Source organism: Scomber japonicus, chromosome 14 (genome assembly GCF_027409825.1).
Source record: "Scomber japonicus isolate fScoJap1 chromosome 14, fScoJap1.pri, whole genome shotgun sequence".
In the NCBI taxonomy this organism is placed as follows: domain Eukaryota; kingdom Metazoa; phylum Chordata; class Actinopteri; order Scombriformes; family Scombridae; genus Scomber; species Scomber japonicus.
This window is the reverse complement of record NC_070591.1, coordinates 1,376,435-1,400,592: the sequence shown is the minus strand read 5'-3', so window position 1 is coordinate 1,400,592 and position 24,158 is coordinate 1,376,435. Positions and strand designations below refer to the sequence as shown.

Here is a 24,158-nt window from a genome sequence, read left to right as displayed (position 1 = left end):
GTGATCATGCAAGTGGGATTCAAACCACTGCAGAGCCATGCAGCGGTGGAAGATGTGTCATAGTTAGCTGTGAAGTTAGTTTTGGTGGTTGAGAAAGTATGAGAAGAAACAGCAGGAGGTGTCAGGAAGAGAAAGATCGCTTCTGTGAGTGTCGATAAGAGTCGAGATGAATCCTTTCCTGGCCGGTTTCAAGCTTCTGTTGTAATTCCTGAAAGGTTTTATTTTCTCCATCTCCTCTCAGTGTTTAGGTAGTCCCTTTTATTACGCTGCTTTACGGTCTCAGCATGACATGTCCACCGGCGACTGAAGAAGATATAGTAATGGTCCATCAATGCAACATTTACTCTGACAGCATATCAATGGAAATGATAAAATCCACTATGTGTCCGTGCTGATGAGTTGGCTCCTTAACTTCTTGGATGAATTTAAACAACTGCAATAGCTCATTAAAACTACGACGGAGTATTAAGGCCACGCAAAAAACACAAGAAAGAAAGAGAATGAAATACTGTTACCACTCAAAAACAGTAGTAATTAGTTTATTGGGACATATACAGTGTTAGATATAAATGTTACCATTTGATGTTCTGTACCAGAGTTAGTTTATGGCTGATGTTTGTCTGACACACACAAAATATAAAGCTACACACACACATCACCAGTGTTGGGAAGATTACTTTGGAAATGTAGTTGGTTACAATTACAAGTTACCCTTCACCGCTGGCAAACACTCCCTCGCCCTTGTCTGCTTTCTGTATGGTGTTTGCAGACATCCCAACCTGCAAAAACTAATTTAAGGGAGTTTCGTTCCGAGGGGGGGATTTCAGGAGATTGTGTTTTATTTGCGGCCGTCAGGTAGCCACTATCAATATGTGGGAGATGGGATGTCTGTGGGTTTCCAACACAGGAACGTATTCTTCTGCACCTCCGACATGTTGCTGAGTCTGACTGAATGGCACATGACCAGAGACAGCCAATCACAAGCATCAGGATCCAACTTGCGGTTTTTGAAGGAGAAAAACTACAGTATGTGATAAATTTGAGCTTTTGCAGCGATTTTTCAAATGTAACTAAAATTGTAATCATGGAAATATCCAAAAGCAAAACTGTAATTTAATTACGCATTTTCTTAGAGTAATGTAACCGATTACAATTATGTACATTTTGTAATTAAATCACGTAATGTCGTTACATGTAGTTCGTTACTCCCCAACACTGCACATCACATACCATGTATAGTCAGTGGTTACAGTGCTGAGGAGCTCTGTAAAAAGGGGGTTAGGGCTTTGGTCAATAGGTTGTTTTCAGTGACTGAAAAATAAATCTGCGTGTTATTCATACGTGATGTGGTGAGACCAGGATTCCTTTATGAATCTGCTTCGTGCTGCAGAGAAATGACAGAAAGAGTCTCTGCTGAGTTCTGAGTTCATTCAGAAGCTGAACTGAACACAGACAGAAACAGTCGGCGTGTCCTTATTGTGGCTGTTTGAGGTGATTAAACACAAACGGTCCAGCGGTCAAACACACAAAGCGAGGCAAACATTTGCTTTTTGTTCTTTCTGAACACAGAACACAACAGAGCTTTAAAGTGTGCCGGTCGTTAACAGCAGCTGAGCAGATAAATGGAGTTAATCAGCTCAGAGGAACAGATTAACTCTGCTGATGTCAGATGATGGCGCCATGACGCAGAGGGGCTGCGGGGGGCCCGAAGGTGGGTGGAGCCATGTCCAAGTCATTAAAAGGACAAGTTCAAACATTCTGTGATTTTAATATACTATATGTTCAGCCCTAAACACAGCACACCCAAACTAATAATAACCATAATCATGAATTAAATTTAATACTGAGCAGTTTTTCTTACAGTTTACAAACATAGTAAGAAAGTTAATACACACAACAAGATGCAGGATCCCAAATCTTACTGCACACCTCTGTCTCCTTAATTAAAGCTCAAACAGAGTCAATTTTCCACATTTATAAGACGACATTTCTTGCAATTATCATTCCAAACAAATATATATATTGTCCAAAGATAAGGTGCCTGTTACTCTAAAGATGGCAATACGAGGATCAGGTTCCCAGAAGCCTCACAGAAACAATGAAAGATGCTTTTCTAATAAGTGAACTGCATGACCAGAAAGAAATCTCTGCTACTGATCATAGACTTACATCAATTAACCATCAGATGCAGTTAAACTCATTCATTTCTTCTCAGTCTGATTCGTCTACAGCAGAAGAAAGTTCAACTGAAACCAGGTTCAGCAGGTTTACTGCAGTCACAGCGTTAGGTTTGGTTTGAACTTTAGAGCAGACTGTTTTTATCAGATGTCCTATATGCACAACTGTTTAAACATTTCTTTTGCATGTGCACACACACTTCAGAGGACATTACAAGGACTTACATTCATTTAATTTAGTGGAGACTTACCTTAACCTTCAACCAAGTCTTCATGCTAACAATTTTATGATTTATATTATGGGGTCTTGTTTTTTGTCCCTAGAAAAGAGGCGAGTCCCCAGATGTATGTCCCCACAACATGAGGAATACAAGTACACACACACACACACACACACACACACACACACACACATACACACAGCTGAATTCAAAGTGCACTTTAAGCAATATACAGTATATTTGGTTTATGACTAAAAGTATCATATGTATTTTTCTCAGATTTGAACAGTCAGTACTTGCAATTTAAAATGTATGATGCAGTAAAATGTGCTTCTCAGTTTGACTCAGCTGTCTCCTGTGAACATTTTCAAACCTGACGCTCTGCAGCTCTGAAACTACACAACTTTCATAGCTCATAAGTTATACTAAAGTTATATTATTCATTTACTGCTAGACAGACAAACACACCCATTGGACGTTATGATAATGCCATCGTTATAAAACTCGTGATCAGCTGACACTTAGCAAACAGACCTGATGACCTGGCTGATGTAAAAATAACATGTTGGAGCAATGAACACAGATTTGCTAACGCTATCATACTTTATAGCTGAAATAGACAAAATAGATGTATTAAGTGTTCTGTGTATAAGATATGAGCAGATTTAGTGCTTTAAATGTGCTGCTGTTCATCCGGATCACACAGTGAGGTTCATCCTGAGGGTTTATCAGATCATTTAACCTTTGTGTCAGCCTCCCGAGTCAAATTGACTCACTCAATTGACTGTTCCCTCTTTCTTCCCTTCCTTCCTTCCTTCTTTCCTTCCTCTTTTCCTTCTTCCTCCCTTCCATCCTTCCTTCTTTCCTTCCATCTGTCCTTCCTTCCATCCTTCCTTCTTTCCTTCCTTCCTTCCTCTTTTCCTTTCTCCTTCCCTTCCTTTTTTCCTCCCTCCCTCCTACCTTCCTTCCTTCCTTCTTTTCTCCGTCGTTCCTTCCACCCTTCCTTCTTCCTCCCTTCCTTCCTTCCTCCCTTCCTTCCTTCCGTCCTTCTTTCCTTCCTTCCTTCCTTGACTCAAGGACAACAGGAGGGTTAAATATTTCTCTCTTTCATGCTTTTTACAGAAAACACACAAAACTGTCCACTCATCATAAACCTCACAGTACAGTTTGAACCAACAGAGCCTGAAGGAAAGAGTTCTCAGAAGGAAGATTAAACTATGACTGAAACACTAACCATGTTAATGAACTGGTTTCTATATCTCATTTGGAGGTCCTGCACCTGGTCGATGAGCCAATCACACGGCTCCTCTCTGCCTGTAGCTGGGCAGAATTCAGATTAGATCAGATTATCTGGATGGACGTGACGAACATCAGGTTAAAGCTGCAAGTCAGAAAAGAACAGGAGTCTAAACGCAGCTTTTTCGGTGGTACCCACAAATCATGATCTTTCAAAGTATTAAAAGAAATATTGATTTATTGAGTTTTATCATATTAAACATAGACAGCAACAAAGTGTGCATATTTGCCCCCCCCCCACCTATCCGTGCAAAATTCAGTTAAAAAACAAAAAACAAACAGCAGAGAATAATCTTTCCAGACAGTTTCCAAAAACTCCAAGTTCTTGTCTTTCCTGTTAACGATACAAGTCAGTTTCTCCAAAGCGAGCTGCAACTTCCTCATAGAGTGTATGTTAATGCTCTTCCATAACACTGCAGTCAACCTTTTACTTTCTAAAAGCACAAAGTCAATCAGTGCAATGACTCCTGCAGAGCTACAACAAAGTCTTTTGGGTATTTTCCACCAATGCGTTCTTTCCAATTACAAAGTTTATACATTCAACCACACTCTCCCATATATAAGACTATATATATATATATATAAGACTTAACCTGGCAGGTGTAATGTGTTATGAGACTGGGTGAAATCTTCTCTTTGTGTTTCCATTTGAAAGATGCTTTGTGTGAGTCGAGCTGCTGAAGCTTGACGTTAACGTCACCTGAACTTGTGTGAACAGGGAGGAGGTCAGGTGAAGGTCTGGAGCTGAATCTGAGTCACACAGAGATCAAAGGTCAGAGATTGAGGCCAGGTCAGGTGTGCATGTGTGCAGGTGCATGTGTGTGAGTGTGTGTGTGTGAGTGTGTGTGTGTGCCTATGAGTGTATATTCTTAGCAGCAGCTGTGATGAGATTAAAGTGAACTTGAGGAGGAGATTTACACTCTGATCCTTTTAACACAGCACGCAACTCACACACATTAACTTTACTGTACGTGAGTTCATTTTCTTGTACTTTAATCATTTCTATTTTATTCTACATTATATTTACACTCCAATACAATTTACCACTCTCTCCAGGGTCTTGCAGAGTTTGTGTGTTTTGCAGTTTTTCTCAAAAATCATGAAACACTTTACAATGTTTTCTGTAGTCTTATTTCTGTGTAATTGCACGCATTGGGGAAATGGCAAGCAAAGGAAATAATGCTATTATTTCAAAAGAAAACATTTTAAAACTACCATTTAAGTTATATGTAATCACTTCCATGGATAAAAAGCATAATACATAAAACAGAAACAACCATATTTCAATGTTTGAATGTATGTTCTGAACATGATAATGGGCTCAAAGATGATAAAATTGCAAACTGTTACAGAAACTGCAGTGATTTCCTGCATACATTACTGCAATCGTAAAATCCCAATTTCATGGAGGGAGTGATTCATCTGACAGCTGTGAGTATAAAATTAATTCAAAGTATATAAAGTGATTTTAAGAACTGTAATGATAAAATGACCCTGCTTATAGGTTAATGCATCAGAAATAGTAATCCAATAGGAAAATATAATAATATAACACTAGCATGGGCCAATCTTCTGTATAATAAATAAATAAATAATAAATAAAATATCTACTTTTGATGTTTAGCTGAAATACTTTAACCACAGCTGCTCACATTGTTCAATGAGTTTTGTCACAGTATTAATTGAAAAACAGACAAATCAAGAGAAGCCAATGCCTCGCTCAGATCATAGAGACCAAGGTGCTGCTGAACCACACACTATAAAAAACTACCATCACAGAGTCTCATGGTCTTCTGTCACTCCATGAGATTTACAGATAAGTTACAGATACAAAGGTGACAGAGCCTGGCACCTATCTGTCAGCTCTCCTGCACTTTAACATGACTGTCCTGATTAGACCAGGACACAAACATGTAGGCAACAACAGAATAACCTGGCAGATAATGATTGGAAAGAACAGCCAGCCTGATCTGAACCTGAGTGTTCTCATTATTGGACTGACCAACCCAACAAAATGCTTGATAAGGTGGTTGATAAGTGTACCTGGCACCAGAACAGCTAGAGCCAATAATCAATGGTCAATTCAGTAATCATGTCAGCAGATCTGCAGCTGTCTAGCATATTCAGTCAAAGAGAGGAGCAGGGCTGTCAGCTGATCACCACCTGCTGGTGAGTCAAACAAACCTGGTAAACTCATGTGCAGTGAGGGTGAAGTGGGAGGATCAGGCAGAGACTCCTGTCCTCAAAGCCTACAACTCCCACCTTCATTAGTTTTTTTCTTGCATCCCATAGAAGGTTGGAGATCTGAAATCTTAAATCTGAGTTGATGGAAAGTAACTGAGGAGATCTCAAGTATAGCTTTGAGGTACTAGTACTTTACTGTAGTACAGTTAGAGGTACTTGTACTTTACCGTAGTACAGTTTGAGGTACTTGTACTTTATTGTAGTACAGTTTGAGGTACTTGTACTTTACTGCAGTACAGTTTGAGGTACTAGTACACCTTCATTAGTTTTTTTTCTTGCATCCCATAGAAGGTTGGAGAAATCTTAAATCTGAGTTGATGGAAAGTAACTGAGGAGATTTACTCAAGTACAGTTTTGAGGTACTAGTACTTTACCGTAGTACAGTTTGAGGTACTTGTACTTTATTGTAGTACAGTTTGAGGTACTTGTACTTTACTGTAGTACAGTTTGAGGTACTTGTACTTTACTGCAGTACAGTTTGAGGTACTTGTACTTTTCTGCAGTACAGTTTGAGGTACTTGTACTTTTCTGTATTACAGTTTGAGGTACTAGTACTTTACTGCAGTACAGTTTGAGGTACTTGTACTTTACCGTAGTACAATTTGAGGTACTAGTACTTTACCGTAGTACAGTTTGAAGTACTTGTACTTTTCTGTAGTACAGTTTGAGGTACTGAAGTCTATAGTGATACTGATCTCTCTAAAGGTAATGATATGGAATGATTTACTGTCCTCCGATGGTCACACGAAGTCACTACAACACTACATTACACTGATGTCTAACACAAGTCACACTTATTATGATCAATATGTACTGATCAGTATTGATGACATCATGATGACAACACTTTGATGAGTATTGATGATATATGGAATAATATTCCACATTAGTATTAATGTCAGTATTAGTGCATGTACTAATATCAACAGTGTTATATTGAGAGTATTGTAGTTACTCATTTTGACCACTGGATGTCGCTGATCAGTCGTAAATCTGTACACCTTCATTTTCCTCTCTACCTGCTCAGGGCTTGAGAGACTGAGTGGTTATCAGTGACCGGATGGGTGGGACTGCGGTTATTTCCGGGTTTGAGCGTGTGGTAAACATTAAATTTGAGGAGACGTTTAAAACGGGATAAAATAAATGGTTGGTTAAAACGCGCACAACCAGGTGTTTGGAGTGGATATAGTTTGGTTAGACTTGTTTTAACGTCACACTGATTCTCAGACCAGATGATTACTGACAGCTGGACGGAAGAGGCTCATAAAGGTGGAAAGTGATGTGAAGAGTTCAGCAGGTGAGAATCCGACCAGAGTCATCTATAAAAGGTTTGATCATATTTGGTAGGGTGGATTAGGGTAATGTGGGACTTTTTCTATCCAGTTAATCTAAAGCTAACTAGAACATGCAAACTGTGTAAATTATATTGTTTAACATTACACATGTGAACATACAGGCTACTATTTTTTTTAACAATCTGATGCACAAAGCAAAAAGAACAACAACATGTAGACCGACTAAATTAAATGACCTAATATGGGCATGCACATTCCAGAAGGCTTTGGCAGATAAGGCTGCTTTGTACAAATCAGTATTTCAAAAGTATTTCTAAACCTAAAAAATGAGTGTGCCACATTATAAAATCTACTAATTCTGAAGTGATTTGACACAAGGAATATTAATATATATGCCTTTTTCCTTTTGAGTAGAATGTCTAAAACTTGTCTTCTGATTTAACAAGGAAACATCTCGGGGATTTCAGAATGATTTTAGGTGTTGATATAATGGCTTAGGATAATGGATTAATATGTAAATATGATTAATAAGTCAGAATTGCAAACAGTGTCCCACATTATCCTAATCTACCCTACATCTCATGCCTGGACCATAAACAACTTTCTTCATTTATTGGAAAGATTTTCCTTTTCATGATATTTTAATTCCCCCATTAACTGCATAAATATTCACCCCCTTTAAAATGACTGACCTAATTCAACAGAGGTCAGCCAGTTGGTGCTAGTAGTCTCACAAATAGTGAAATGGATATCACATGAGTGCAGTGAATTTGTCTCAAGTGATTGTAATATAAAAACACCTGTGTCTGGAAGGTCCAGTCACTGGTTCATCAGTATTCCTGCTACAATTACACCATGAAGACAAAAGAACACTCAGAGAAAAGCTTATTGAAAAATATAAGTAAGAGAAAGCCACTGTCGAAGAAAACTCAATAAATATTGACTAGAGTTCACCCAAAGGCATGTGGGAGACTCTAAGGTCAACTGCACATCACCACAAACTCACCATCCCTACCATGAAGCATGGTGGTGGTGGCAGCATCATGAAGCATAGTGGTGGTGGCAGCACCATGAAGCATGGTGGTGGTGCAGCAGCATCATGAAGCATGGTGGTGGTGGCAGCATCATAAGGCGTGGTGGTGGTGCAGCATCATGAAGCGTGGTGGTGGTGGCAGCATCATGAAGCATGGTGGTGGCAGCATCATAAAGCATGGTGGTGGCGGCAGCATCATGAAGCGTGGTGGTGGTGCAGCATCATGAAGCATGGTGGTGGTGGCAGAACCATGAAGCATGGTGGTGGCAGCATCATGAAGCATGGTGGTGGCGGCAGCATCATGAAGCGTGGTGGTGGCGGCATCATGAAGCATGGTGGTGGTGGCAGCATCATGAAGCATGGTGGTGGTGTGGCATCATGAAGCATGGTGGTGGTGGCATCATGAACAAAACTTGGTCTGATTTTTTTTAAAGAAATGTTTTTATATTCAGAAAAGCAATTTTTTTCTATAGTCTTGTTTGGTTCTTTACAGGGAGAAAAAATGGCCACACCTAAAGAATTGCTCTTGGAAACTTTGGAGGATTTAGGAGCTGAGGACTTTAAAAAGTTCAAGTGGTACCTGCAGCAGAAGATCCTTGAAGGCTTCAAAACAATCCGAAGGTGTCGACTGGAGAATGCTGACAGAATGGACACAGTGGATCAGATGGTCCAGAACTACTGTATATACACTATTAAAGTGGCCAGAATGGTTTTGGAGAAGATAGAGCAGAATGAACTAGTGAAGAATTTATCAAGCCCTGCTTTTGAACCTACAGGTACGTTTTGAAAAAAGGAATATAGTTACATCACAAAATACTTTTAGACTGTGATGAGGTCATTTACATGGCAGTAACAACAGATAAAGTAGAAGTGCACACATTGAAACTTCCCTCACTATATCAAGAAATCTGGTTTATGTTGGGAATCACCCTTAATTGGAGCTTTGTAGTCAGGGACAATAGCTTCTGGTCACCCAAGGCAAATTAATCCCATGATATGGAGCCAAATCTGGCCCAATAGTTTTCTTCATCTTCCACCTAAACATATCTTTTACCTTGATGTACTGTATGTCACTATGTTACAGACATCACCGTCAATATAGTGCAGCCTAGTTTCCTAGCTATATGATGAAGGGGGGATTTGGAACATGGAATTTTAATGGCCATTTTCAAAGCCTCCATTGAAGGAGCAGTTGTCTTGACTTCTGTCCAGAAGGTTGTCTGTTTTAAGTCTTTTAGGGTATTGGAAGGCCTGAAGGACTGTAGCTGCTGTAGTCAAGAAAACAAAACATGGAGAAGTCAATTCAACAGAGTGTCTAACAAGAAGACTGACGATATTGCCCAGTAATGGAAGTAATACTTTCACAAACTCCTGACCCTGAAATGTTTGGTGGTCTTGTCCAGTAGAGGTTACTAAGGTAGTCAAAGAGGACCACAGTGGTAAAATGCCAGATGTGGATGAGGTTTGTCCTGAGATGTTGAAGGCTCTGGACATTGTTATGCTGTCTTGGGTGACACACCTCTTCAATGTCACTTGGCAGTTGTGAACCATGCCTGTCGACTACTATTTGGATCTAGGATATGTCAGAAAGCAGTGTGAGAGTACTGGAGAGGAAGCTTAAAACAATCCTCAAATTCAGGAGGATTTTTTGGTGTTTTGGTGTTACGTAATTAACCACAAAACAAACAACATATTAATCAGATACTGACTGATAAATCAGAAAGGTGCAAGCTTATCAAAAAAATTACTCAAACCTACTCTAACGATCTACTCTCTCATTAATGTTGTCACTCTTTTATTCATTCAGAGATTCTTGCCCAGTGTCAGCATAAAGTCAAATCCAAGCTGAAGAAGAAATTCCAGTATTTGTTTGAGAAAATCACAAAAGCCCGAAACACAAAACTTCTAGTGGAGTTCTACACTGAGATCTACATCATCATGGAAGAAACTGGAGACATCAACAAGGCACATGAGATCAGACAGATTGAAACAGCATCCAGGAAACCAGACAGACCAGAAACAACAATCAGACAAGAAGACATCTTTAAAGCCTCAACTGGAAGAGATGAACCAATCAGAACAGTGATGACAAAAGGATTGGCTGGCATTGGGAAAACAGTCTTAACACAGAAGTTCACTCTGGACTGGGCTGAAGACAAAGCCAACCAGGACATACACTTCACATTTCCATTCACTTTCAGAGAGCTGAATGTGCTGAAAAACAAAAAGTTCAGCTTGGTGGAACTTGTTCATCACTTCTTTACTGAAACCAAAGAAGCAGGAATCTGCAGGTTTGAACAGTTCCAGGTTGTGTTCATCTTTGACGGTCTGGATGAGTGTCGACTTCCTCTGGACTTCCACAACACTGAGATCCTGACTGATGTTACAGAGTCCACCTCAGTGGATGTGCTGCTGACAAACCTCATCAGGGGGAAACTGCTTCCCTCTGCTCGCCTCTGGATAACCACACGACCTGCAGCAGCCAATCAGATCCCTCCTGAGTGTGTTGGCATAGTGACAGAGGTCAGAGGGTTCACTGACCCACAGAAGGAGGAGTACTTCAGGAAGAGATTCAGAGATGAGGAGCAGGCCAGCACCATCATCTCCCACATCAAGACATCACAAAGCCTCCACATCATGTGCCACATCCCAGTCTTCTGCTGGATCACTGCTACAGTTCTGGAGGATGTGTTGAAAAGCAGAGAGGGAGGAGAGCTGCCCAAGACCCTGACTGAGATGTACATCCACTTCCTGGTGGTTCAGGCCAAACTGAAGAATGTCAAGTATCATGGAGGAGCTGAGACAGATTCACACTGGAACCAAGAAAACAGGAAGATGATTGAGTCTCTGGCAAAACTGGCTTTTGAGCAGCTGCAGAAAGGCAACCTGATCTTCTATGAATCAGACCTGACAGACTGTGGCATCGATATCAGAGAAGCCTCAGTGTGCTCAGGAGTGTTCACACAGGTCTTTAGAGAGGAGAGCGGTCTGTACCAGGACAAGGTGTTCTGCTTCGTCCATCTGAGCGTTCAGGAGTTTCTGGCTGCTCTTCATGTCCATCTGACATTCATCAAGTCTGGAGTCAATCTGCTGGCAGAAGAACAAACAAAATCCCAGAAGTCTGAAACTAATCAAGAATCTGCAGGGACATGTCTCTACCAGAGTGCTGTGGACGAGGCCTTAAAGAGTCCAAATGGACACCTGGACTTGTTCCTCCGCTTCCTCCTGGGTCTTTCACTGCAGACCAATCAGACTCTCCTACGAGGTCTGCTGACACAGACAGGAAATAGCTCACAGGCAAATCAGGAAACGGTCAAGTACCTCAAGAAGAAGATCAGAGAGAATGTGTCTGCAGAGAGAAGCATCAATCTGTTCCACTGTCTGAATGAACTGAATGATCGTTCTCTAGTGGAGTATATTCAACAGTACCTGAGATCAGGAAGAGTCTCCAGGCAGAAACTGTCTCCTGCTGAATGGTCAGCTTTAGCCTTCATCTTACTGTCATCAGAAAAAGATCTGGACGTGTTTGACCTGAAGAAATACTCTGCTTCAGAAGAGGCTCTTCTGGGGCTGCTGCCAGTGGTTAAAAACTCCAAGAAAGCCCTGTAGGTGCACAGATGGATTTATTCCTCATAACCTGAATAATCTGTCTTTTTAACAGAACACAAAAAGAAATAGCTTACTACTTGTTTTTTTCTTTCTTTTGTCTCTTTAGACTGAGTGGCTGCAACCTCTCAGAGGAAAGCTGTGAGGCTCTGTCCTCAGTTCTCAGTTCCCAGTCCTCTAATCTGAGAGATCTGGACCTGAGTAACAACGACCTGCAGGATTCAGGAGTGAAGCAGCTGTCTGTTGGACTGAAGAGTCCAGACTGCAGACTGGAAACTCTCAGGTCTGATTGACTTACAGTTTGTATTTAATGATCTGACATATTTCATTATGTCAAGGTTTAAATTCCATCAGATGGTTTCTGATTCAACTCAATATTCTGTTCATCGCAAAGACACAAACTATATTATTATCTGAAGAAGCCTATAATACTTTGATATCATGTGATTTGAAACAGTAATTTCACTATTTATTCTAGAGTTAATCATAATTAACTTTTTAGTCATTGCTCAGATTACACATTACTGTATTTAGCAATGCTTGGCTGCTTATTGTCTAGATTTACGGTTTATATTTCAGTTTAACTGTTAAAATCCAACTCGGTTTCCTTAAAGCTTAAATGCAAGCTGAGATATGTTATCTCTGACCAGTTTGAACTTTTGAGCTCTGGGAGGCGCTACAGAGTTCCTTTGGCAGCCAAGAATACTTATAAGAAGTCTTTTATCCCAAATGCAATTAATATTTTAAACACTTCCAAATAATCAGTACGCACACAGGGACTGTGATACACTTTTATTTTTATACCTTACATATTTTATGTATTATGTATTTGATGCATTTTAAGAATGATTTTATGTCATTTTATGGACTCTATGATGTTTATGTAATTTCTGTCAATTGTATTTCTGTTATCGTTAAGCCTAGACAATTTTCCACAATCGTGGACTATAAAGTTATATTCTATTCTAACTAATCAAATTTTAATAATAATGACATTTCTCCTTTTTTGATTATTGTCTCGTCAGAGTGAATATATGTAACATCACAGACAGAAGCTGTGCAGCTCTGTCTTCAGTTCTCAGTTCCCAGTCCTCTAGTCTGAGAGATCTGGACCTGAGTAACAACAACCTGCAGGATTCAGGAGTGAAGCAGCTGTCTGTCGGATTGAGGAGTCCAGACTGCAGACTGGAAACTCTCAGGTCAGGATTTATTAATTTGGTCAAATTATGAGGTTTCCTGATTTACAGGAGTAGTTGACATGAGCTTGTTTCTAGACTCTGTGAGATACTTCCCATTAACATATTTTTAATTTGTTTCTTCCTCTGAGATATGTAATACCACAATCATTTAAAGAATCTTAACTTGCGTTTTAAGTGTTCTATATGTTAATTAGGGAAGAATACACAAAATGTGTTTTGGTAACACTCTGTAAAAAAATAACTTAAAAATATGTTTTGTGAATTCAGTTTGTCAGGATGTCTGATCACAGGGGAAGGCTGTGCTTCTCTGGCCTCAGCTCTGAGCTCCAACCCCTCCCATCTGAGAGAGCTGGACCTGAGCTACAATCATCCAGGAGACTCAGGAGAGAAGATCCTGTCTGCTGGACTGGATGATCCACACTGGAGACTGGACTCTCTCAGGTATGGACAGACAGATGGACACTCTCAGGTATGGACAGACAGGTGGACACTCTCATGTATGGTGACTGACTCTGGAGGGGGTGGTGTGTGTATGTACAAAAACAAAAACGTGTCCCTACAAAGGAGACAAAAGCTGTGTCCTTAATCAGGAGCTGCATCCTTCAAAGGACGCAGCCTTTGAGGCGACTCCTTCTGAGGGACCTCCGAAGGATGCATCAACCGTTGTTGACGGAGGATGGAGGATGATGGAGGATTTGCTGGTTGCATCACCAGATGTTCCCTCACCCTTCTCACCCTTACGTCACGATTTCTGCTGCTCAGGCCAGGGAAGGTCTAAGGCAAAAGGAAGTGAAAGAGTAGAAAGAAAGTTTAAAAAAGTTATTAAGGGCGCGCAGGTGGTCGAGTGGTTAGAGCGCATGCCACATACGCAGCCGACCCCGGTTCGAATCCCGATCGGAGGTCCTTTGCTGCATGTCACCCCCCTCTCTCCCATGTTTCCTGTCGATCTACTGATTAATAAAGGCGTCTATGCCAACAAAATCTAAAAGTTATTAAGCCAGAGCAATTTTTGATTTAATCTTCCCTGTTCTGGAGGAAGAGGAGAAGCGGCTCCGTCAGTGCCAATTTTTTTTCCAGGACTGAGCAGTAGCGTGCACAGGATTTTGGGATATGGGAGGCCACGAAGGATAGTAGCAATGTGCCCTCCAAAAAGAGGAAAAATAAGGCTACATTTATAGGTTGCATTCGAAGGAGCCTTCGAATTGGTACAGCCTTTGTGTGGCGTTGTGACGTAATCGGCCTTCAAATGCGTCTTTCGAAGGATGCAGCCCCTGAATTGGGACCAAAGTTCTGTAATGAGTTATTTACAACATGTCCTATTGAGAGCTTCTTAGAGGTTCTATATGTGACAATGTGGATTGAAGTATCCTCATGATTGCTCTATAATGGAAGTGGTTGTAAAGTCGAGCAGTCATCCACCAAACAAATTATCAGTGGTTTGAATCCGGCTCCTCCAGTCCACATGTTGATGTGAGCAAGATGATGTAATTCAGAAATTATTTTATCCTTTATGTAGGCTCACCTTTAGGAAAATATGAAATGGAAAGGAAAGTTTGTTTGTGGAGGACATTTCTACAACAAGGCAATTCAAAATACTCGCCAACAAAACTTTATCCACTCAGCTTCAGTCCTCTGAGGCTGGGGGCTCAAGTAGTGATTTGTGCTGATCTTTGAACTCATCAACAGAGCAGTTATCTTTATTTTTACAAAGTGCTTGCATTGTATTTGAAAGAAATGGTAGATAGTTCTTTACCTGGTGGGTGGAGATACTCAGATGGGGATGGTATAATTCAAATGACTCCCCACTGGGCTTTTTGGAAAAAGCTTCTGAAGTGATACTGTCAGGTATTGTTGTATGTTACGGATTAATATATGTTTTATTTAAATATCAGTTAATAACAACAACATACGTTCCCAAGAATGACTGAGTGTTTGCATTCTCCTCCTTTCAGCCTGCAGCCTGCTGGAGTCCAGTGGTTGGCATCAGGTCTGAGGAAGTGTAAGTGTGTTTTTCACTTGATTCATGAAAACAAAGCAGCGTGTGACATCACTCATTAAAATCCTACTGAGGATGAAGATGATGTTGTCATCATCAAACAGATGATAGATCAATGACTGCTGCTATACTGTTTATCGTTCTCTTTCAGATTTCCGTGAACTCACACTGGATCCAGACACCGTGAACAGAAAACTCAAAGTGTCTGACAACAACAGGAGGGTGACCTCTGTGAAGGAGGAACGACCATATCCTGATCATCCAGACAGATTTCATTACTGGCCTCAGCTGCTGTGTAGAGATGGTCTGACTGGTCGCTGTTACTGGGAGGTCGAGTGGACAGGAGAGGTTCATGTATCACTGACTTACAGAGGAATCAACAGGAGAGGATGCAGTTATGAGTTTGTGTTTGGAAGGAATGATCAGTCCTGGAGTCTGATGTGCTCTGCTGGTGGTTATTTTGCCTGCCACAATAACACAGAAACACGTATCCCTTCCTCCTCCTCTGTCTCTAACAGAGTAGCAGTGTATGTGGACTATCCTGCTGGCTTTCTGTCCTTCTACAGAGTCTCCTCTGACACACTGATCCACCTCCACACCTTCAACACCACATTCACTGAACCTCTGTGTGCTGGGTTCTGGCTCTGGTCTGGTTCAGTGTTTCTGTGCCCTCTGGTGGAGCAACAGACATCTGATCACCTGCAACCTCAGACTGATCTGAAAATGTAAGAAGCTACCACCATGTATTCTGTCATTTTTCCAACTACTTTCCCCTCTTCTCAATTTCTTCACTTTTCTTTCTCCACAATCTCTTCCTCTATTTCTCTTTCAAGTCCTATTTCTTTCCCTCCACCTTGTCTTTTATTCCTCTCTGTTCTTTTTCACTTCCTCCACCTATTCTTTGGCTTAATCTTTCTCCCCTGCTTTGTTCCCTCCTCTTTATCCCCTCCTTTTCACCCCCACCTCCACTTTTTAACTAATCCCTTATACACATTTACATGGTGTTTTTTTTTCTTCTATGTTTTGGCCTTTTGCCTAAATGCAATTATGTTTTAGGTCACCGAAAATAGATGTTTTGGAAAAATCCTTCCAGGCTGAAGATATTCAGAAACTCTGTTTTCAGTGCTGATGTGCACAAAACCTCTAGGGAAGAAGTTAAGTTATTACCATGCAGTAATAGTAAATGAATATGAACAGATAGAGAGGGGAGGAGGAGCGAGGAGCTCAGTGCATCATGGGAAGTCCCCCAGCAGTCTAGGCCTATAGCAGCATAAACTAGGAGCAAAACAGAGTTTTCAGCTTGTGACATCAGTGTGTGCACTGCTATCTCCTTTTTACATGAGGCAACATTTTGTGCTATGGTGGATGTGGCCAAAGTATTGGTAGTTCTAACCTTACTAAGAGGATTTGTATGTTTGTACAGAACAGAGGAATCAGTCTGCACTGTTACATTATCCAAAACTCCCATGACACAGACCCTGCCACCAAAATGACTGACAAAACCCATCAGTCCTCTAGTTAGTGGGACCACTTTAAACTTGTCACAAATTTCAGGCACTGCATTTGGTTTTAGTCATCATCAGCAGCCATTAGCTCCTTTAACAGCTGTGGTCGACTAAATGATTCAAACGCATCAGGACTGAAGAGAGTACCCAGCCGCCACTCTGTCGGAAGTTATATCCTTCCACTTCTTTCTCTTCTTATCACTGGACAGCTGCTAAGAGAGATTACATGCCTTTTTCAGCAGCACAGTCACCTCTATGCAACCATTGTATGTCATCAACCCAGAGTTCATTGGGCACATAGTGTAATGGTGACCTATGTATCTCAAAATATGGATTAAACATTGAGGATTTTAGAGTAATAAAAATATTTCATGTGTTTCTACTGGCATCTTTTAGCAGAAAAGTGCAGTTATACTGTATTAAGACATAGTCAGGCTTTATTTTAAAATATCAGTGAATATGTTTATAACCATGTAAGTCCATAAGAGTGATTGAATACATGTTTGCCTTCTTCTCCTTTCAGAGTCGAATGGTCGTTATCAGCTCTGAGGAAGTGTAAGTGTGATTTTCACTTGATTCATGAAAACAAAGCAGCACACATTCAACATTCATTCAACCATATTCAAGCTGTGAAATCACTCATTCACCTCTTATTGAAGATGATGATGTCATCATCAAACAGATCAATAACTGCTGCTGTACTGTGTATCGTTCTCTTTCAGACGCTTGTGAACTGGAACTGGATCCAAACACAGCAAACAGAAAACTCAAACTGTCTGACAACAACAAGAAGATGACACATGTGAGGGAGAAGCAGCCATATCCTGATCATCCAGACAGATTTGATCGCTGTCCTCAGCTGCTGTGTAGAGATGGTCTGACTGGTCGCTGTTACTGGGAGGTCGAGTGGACAGGAGAGGTTCATGTATCAGTGACTTACAGAGGAATCAGCAGGAGAGGAAACAGGGCTGACTGTGTGTTTGGGAGGAATGATCAGTCCTGGAGTCTGAGGTGCTCTGCTGGTGGTTATTTTGCCTGCCACAATAACACAGAAACACATATACTCTCCTCCTCCTCCTCCTCCTCCTCCTCCTCCTCTGTCTCTCACAGAGTAGCAGTGTATGTGGACTGTCCTGCTGGCACTCTGTCCTTCTTTAGAGTCTCCTCTGACACACTGATCCACCTCCACACCTTCAACACCACATTCACTCAGCCTCTGTATGCTGGGTTTGGGTTTAGGTTCCGCATCTTGTCTGTCAGTTATGGTTCTTCAGTGTCTCTGTGCTCTCTGTTGGAGGAACAGTCTCCTTAAATGACCTCATACTGAACAGAAGCAACAGATGTCATATCACCTGCAACCACAGACTGACTTAAAATTGTGAGGAACTGCTGCCTCATCTTCTGCCATTTTTTCAGATCCCTCACCTCATCTTTTGCCCTTCCTTTCACCTCCACTTCCTCTATTTCACTAATATATTATTAATTGATATATTTTGGCATCTCACATCAAGGAGAGGAGGTCTGCCCAGAAAATTACTAGATTTATCATGAGGTGCTTTTTGGACAAGACTTTATAGTAATCTTAAAAATGGATAAATCCAGCAATGCAGGTTTAGAGTTTGTAGTGTTTACTTAAACCTGACTAAACTCATTTGTGAGTATGTCCTATTATGTTATATTACAGGCCTCATAGCATCCAGCTACTGGAAGCTCATCAAAAGAAAAGCAGATGAGGGAACATTTGGACAAACTGGCAGAATATAAAGTGACAATGATGACATGTCAAAGTAGATTTATTTCCATTTGTATTCACTTTTAATCAGCTTTGGGATGCCCCATAAACTCCAACACACAGTGCTTATGTACCTCAGTCACTTGTCCAGGAGTTGGGCTCATTGACAGCAAACTGTGGGGATGTGTTGCTTTATGACAGCAGTAAGAGAAACCACATATAGCCTGTGTCTGGGTTGTTTGATGATCAGTACAGATTAAGGTTGAAACCTGTAAATTCATTTGTGTTATTTTGTTTGTGTATTGGTGCCGAAGTCACACAGACACTGGAGGTTTCAGGAAGTTTGCCTGACAACAACTTTTTATTTGATTAATCTTTGTTTCTCAAGGAACTGCCAAACCAGTCCCTGTCCATTTGGACTCCTTTTATGGTCAAGGTCCTTTGGGAATATGACAAATATAGTATAGATAGAGGGGAGGTTTGGGGATATTTTGATTTTGAGCAGTTTGAAATCATGTTTCCTCTTTCAAAATGTTTATATTTTTTCACTTATTATTATCTATTGGGTAATGGATAAATTGCTGCTATAAGTTGATTGATTGTGTAATTGTTGGAGGAGTTACTGTTTATATGAACAAGAGTTGGCAGTTCTTCCAGAAGTTCAGACCATGCTAGCACTAGCAGGCCACAGTGGCTGTCCACTGCCAGGGGCCCAAATTTAAGGGGCCCAACCCCATGTAGAGTTGTTTTCTAGTTTGTTTGTTTTTTGTTTTTCTTCAGTTTTGATTTATTTTCAATGGTTTTGGCCGAGATCATCTGCACTGTAAATATGCTGCATCTACTCCACTGCTGAAAAGAAAAATAAAGAACTTTGACTGATCAGCACTTTGTTGACCCCTTTCTTTTTGCCTTCACCGCTCTTCCAAACTTACAAGTTTCATCTATTGTTTACTGAATATAAAACGAGAAGCCCCTCACTGCAGGCAGGGAGTCGAGACGTGGCTACACATTTATCACTGCTCAGCACTCAGTTTATAATCTGTCTCTCAGTAATGAAACAACAGCTTCAGTCTGTGAGACGGTGATGACTTCTAACAGTGGACTTGTAACTAGATGTGCTTTGTGTAGATGTCTCATCTGTAAAATGAAATCAACCCTGTATTAATCCTGATAAGACAGCAAGTATTCTCATTCTCACACACAAATGTAAAAGAAAAAAAGGTAAAGTAAAGTAGTCCTCAGTGTAAAGTAGCTCCATATAAAGGAAGGAGGCAGGTCGAGAGACTCAGCAGACGATTTGAGGTCTCTCATTACACGTGTAACTAAAATACCCATGTTCCGTGCCTCCATTGTTAAGGCGGCCGACCAGAGCTGTGGCCGCAAGGTGGTCGGTGCCTGTCGGGGCGGCGATCCCCGAACCCGCTGGTGGACACCGGTGGTGTGGGATGCTGTCAATTGATGCAGTTTTCTCGTATTGATCTTTTATTAATATATTAATTATATTGAACTGGGTGTAACTCGGACGTCCACGCTGTCTTGCTGCGACGTCCATGCTGTCTTGCTGCAGCCTCCACGTTGTCTTGCTGCGACCTCCACGCTGTCTTGCTGCGACCTCCACGCTGTCTTGCTGCGGCCTCCACGCTGTCTTGCTGCGACGTCCACGATGTCTTGCTACGACGTCCACGCTGTCTTGCTGCGACGTCCACGATGTCTTGCTGCGACGTACACGATGTCTTGCTGCGACCTCCACGATGTCTTGCTGCGGCCTCCACGATGTCTTGCTGCGGCCTCCACGATGTCTTGCTGCGACCTCCACGATGTCTTGCTGCGGCCTCCATGCTGTCTTGCTGCGGCCTCCATGATGTCTTGCTGCGACGTCCATGATGTCTTGCTGCGGCCTCCACGCTGTCTTGCTGCGACGTCCACGATGTCTTGCTACGACGTCCACGCTGTCTTGCTGCGACGTCCACGCTGTCTTGCTGCGACCTCCATGCTGTCTTGCTGCGGCCTCCATGCTGTCTTGCTGCGACCTCCACGCTGTCCTGCTGCGACGTCCACGATGTCTTGCTGCGACGTCCACGATGTCTTGCTGCGACGTCCACGATGTCTTGCTGCGGCCTCCACGCTGTCTTGCTGCGGCCTCCATGCTGTCTTGCTGCGACGTCCACGCTGTCTTGCTGCGACGTCCACCCTGTCTTGCTGCGACCTCCATGATGTCTTGCTGCGACGTCCACGATGTCTTGCTGCGGCCTCCACGATGTCTCGCTGCGACCTCCACCCTGTCTTGCTGCGACCTCCATGCTGTCTCGCTGCGACCTCCATGCTGTCTTGCTGCGACCTCCACGATGTCTTGCTGCGGCCTCCACGATGTCTCGCTGCGACCTCCACCCTGTCTTGCTGCGACCTCCATGATGTCTTGCTGCGACGTCCACGATGTCTTGCTGCGGCCTCCACGATGTCTCGCTGCGACCTCCATGCTGTCTCGCTGCGACCTCCATGCTGTCTTGCTGCGACCTCCACGATGTCTTGCTGCGGCCTCCACGATGTCTCGCTGCGACCTCCATGCTGTCTTGCTGCGACCTCCATGCTGTCTTGCTGCGACCTCCACGATGTCTTGCTGCGACCTCCATGCTGTCTTGCTGCGACGTCCACGATGTCTTGCTACGACGTCCATGCTGTCTTGCTGCGGCCTCCACGCTGTCTTGCTGCAGCCTCCACGCTGTCTTGCTGCGACGTCCACGCTGTCTTGCTGCGACCTCCATGATGTCTTGCTGCGGCCTCCATGCTGTCTTGCTGCGACCTCCATGATGTCTTGCTGCGGCCTCCATGCTGTCTTGCTGCGGCCTCCACGCTGTCTTGCTGCGGCCTCCACGCTGTCTTGCTGCGACGTCCCTGATGTCTTGCTGCAACCTCCATGCTGTCTTGCTGCGACCTCCATGCTGTCTTGCTGCGGAGACGCTTAGTTCAGTCTGAATTTATCTGCTGCTGTTTTAACCTGATGCTGCTTTTAAAACTAGTATAAAGTTGTCCTTCCTTCCTTCCCTCCATCTGTCCTTCCTTCCTTCCTTCCTCCATCTGTCCTTCCTTCCTTCCCTCTATCTGTCCTTCCTGCTTTCCTTTCCTCCATTTGTCCTTCCTTCCTTCCTTTCCTCCATCTGTCCTTCCTTCCTTCCTTCCCCCTCCATCTGTCCTTCCTTCCTTCCTTTCCTCCATCTGTCCTTGTCCTTCCTTCCCTCCATCTGTCCTTCCTTTCTTCCTTCTTTCATTCCTTCCTTCCATCTGTTCATCCTTCCTTCCCTTCATCTGTCCTTCCTTACTTCCTTCCTTCCTTTCCTCCATCTGTCCGTCCGTCCTTCCTTTCCTCCATCTGTCCTTCCTTCCTTCCCTCCATCTGTCCTTCCTTCATTCCCTCCATCTGTCCGTCCTTCCTTCCTTCCCTTCATCTGTCCTTCCTTACTTCCTTCCCTCCCCCCATCTGTCCTTCCTTCTTTCCTTCCCTCCCCCCATCTGTCCTTCCTTCTTTCCTTCCCTCCCCCATCTGTCCTTCCTTCTTTCCTTCCCTCCCCCCATCTGTCCTTCCTTCTTTCCTTCCCTCCCCCATCTGTCCTTCCTTCTTTCCTTCCTTCCCTCCCCCATCTGTCCTTCCTTCTTTCCTTCCTTCCCTCCATCTTGATTCAAACTGATTAAAACACTCAGAGAGAGAAACAAACTCTTTTGAAAGGTTTATTACAAAACGCAAGACAAAACATGTCAACTGGGTTTTTATTCTATCCTTCCTTCCTTTCCTCCATCTGTCCTTCCTTCCTTCCTTTCCCCCATCTGTCCTTCCTTCCTTCCTTTCCTCCATCTGTCCTTCCTTCCTTCCTTTCCTCAATCTGTCCTTCCTTCCCTCCATCTGTTCATCCTTCCTTCCCTCTATCTGTCCTTCCTTCATTCCCTCCATCTGTCGTTCCTTCCTTCCTTCCCTCTATCTGTCCTTCCTTCATTCCCTCCATCTGTCCTTCCTTCCTTCCTTTCCTCCATCTGTCCTTCCTTCCTTCCCTCTATCTGTCCTTCCTGCTTTCCTTTCCTCCATCTGTCCTTCCTTCCTTCCCTCTATCTGTCCTTCCTGCTTTCCTTTCCTCCATCTGTCCTTCCTTCCCTCCATCTGTCCTTCCTTGCTTCTTTTACTCCATCTGTCCTTCTTTCCTTCCTTCCCCCTCCATCTGTCCTTCCCTCCTTCCTTCCCTCCATCTGTCCTTCCTTCTTTCCTTTCCTCCATCTATCCTTCCTTTCCTCCTTTCATTCCTTCCTTCCATCTGTCCTTCCTTCCCTCCATCTGTCCTTCCTTCCTTCCTCCATCTGTCCTTCCTTCCTTCTCCCTCCATCTGTCCTTCCTGCTTTCCTTTCCTCCATCCGTCCTTCTTTCCTTCCTTCCCTCCATTTGTCCGTCCTTCCTTCCCTCCATCTGTCCTTCCTTCCTTCCTTTCCTCCATCTGTCCTTCCTTCCCCCTCCATCTGTCCTTCCTGCTTTCCTTTCCTCCATCCGTCCTTCTTTCCTTCCTTCCCTCCATCTGTCCTTCCTTCCTTCCCTCCATCTGTCCTTCCTTCCTTCCCTCCTTCCTTTCCTCCATCTGTCCTTCCTTCCCTCCCCCCATCTGTCCTTCCTTCTTTCCATTACTCCATCTGTCCTTCCTTCCTCCCATCTGTCCTTCCTTTCCTCCTTCTTTCCATCTGTCCTTCCCTCCTTTCCTCCATCTGTCCTTCCTTCTTTCCTGTCCTCTATCTGTCCTTCCTTCCCCCTCCATTTTTCCTTCCTTTCCTCCACCTGTCCTTACTTCCTTCCATCTATCTGTCCTTCCTTCCCTCCCTCCATCTGTCCTTCCTTCCCTCCCTCCATCTGTCCTTCCTTCATTCCTTCCTTTCCTCCATCTGTCCTTCCTTCCTTCCTTCCCCCTCCATCTGTCCTTCCTTCCTTTCCTCCATCTGTCCTTCCTTCCTTCCTTCCCCCTCCATCTGTCCTTCCTTCCTTTCCTCCATCTGTCCTTCCTTCCCTCCATCTGTCTATCCTTCCCTCCCCCATCTGTCCTTCCTTCCTTCCTTCCCCCTCCATCTGTCCTTCCTTCCTTTCCTCCATCTGTCCTTCCTTCCCTCCATCTGTCTATCCTTCCCTCCCCCATCTGTCCTTCCTTCTTTCCTTCCTTCCCTCCATCTTGATTCAAACTAATTAAAACACACAGAGAGAGAAACAAACTCTTTTGAAAGGTTTATTACAAAACGCAAGACAAAACATGTCAACTGGGTTTTTATTCTATCCTTCCTTCCATCTGTCCTTCCTTCCCTCCATCTGTCCTTCCTTTCCTCCATCTATCCTTCCTTCCATCTGTCCTTCCTTCCCTCCATCTGTCCTTCCTTTCCTCCATCTATCCTTCCTTCCATCTGTCCTTCCTTCCTCCCATCTGTCCTTGCTTCCCTCCATCTGTCCTTCCTTCTTTCCTTTCCTCCATCTATCCTTCCTTTCCTCCTTTCATTCTTTCCCTCCATCTGTCCTTCCTTGCTTCCTTTACTCCATCTGTCCTTCCTTCCTTTCCTCCATCTGTCCTTCCTTCCTTCTATCTGTTCATCCTCCCTTCTTTCCTTCCTTCCCTCCATCTTGATTCAAACTCATTAAAACACGCAGAGAGAGAGAGACAAATAAAAACTCTTTTGAAAGGTTTATTACAAAACGCAAGACAAAACATGTCAACTGGGTTTTTATTCTATCGGCAAAACACGAACACTGACGAACGATCTTCTATCTGCAGGTGAAGCTTCGCTGGAAACAAACCAACACAATAAAACACTCAGAGAGGAAACCAACAAACTGAAACAGAAA

At 43.0% G+C, this 24,158-nt stretch overlaps 1 protein-coding gene across 1 annotated transcript; it reads left to right on the top strand.

Annotated features, from left to right (window-relative positions):
- Positions 1-1,680: 1,680 nt before the first annotated feature.
- LOC128373232 (NACHT, LRR and PYD domains-containing protein 3-like) lies at positions 1,681-17,884 on the top strand. The gene is made up of 10 exons (XM_053333524.1): positions 1,681-1,711; positions 4,413-4,489; positions 8,760-9,042; positions 9,670-9,776; positions 10,070-11,871; positions 11,982-12,155; positions 12,898-13,071; positions 13,339-13,512; positions 15,024-15,070; positions 17,295-17,884. The coding sequence occupies exons 1-10, from the start codon at positions 1,681-1,683 to the stop codon at positions 17,882-17,884; spliced, it is 3,459 nt and encodes a 1,152-aa protein (XP_053189499.1).
- The last annotated feature ends 6,274 nt before the right edge of the window (positions 17,885-24,158 follow it).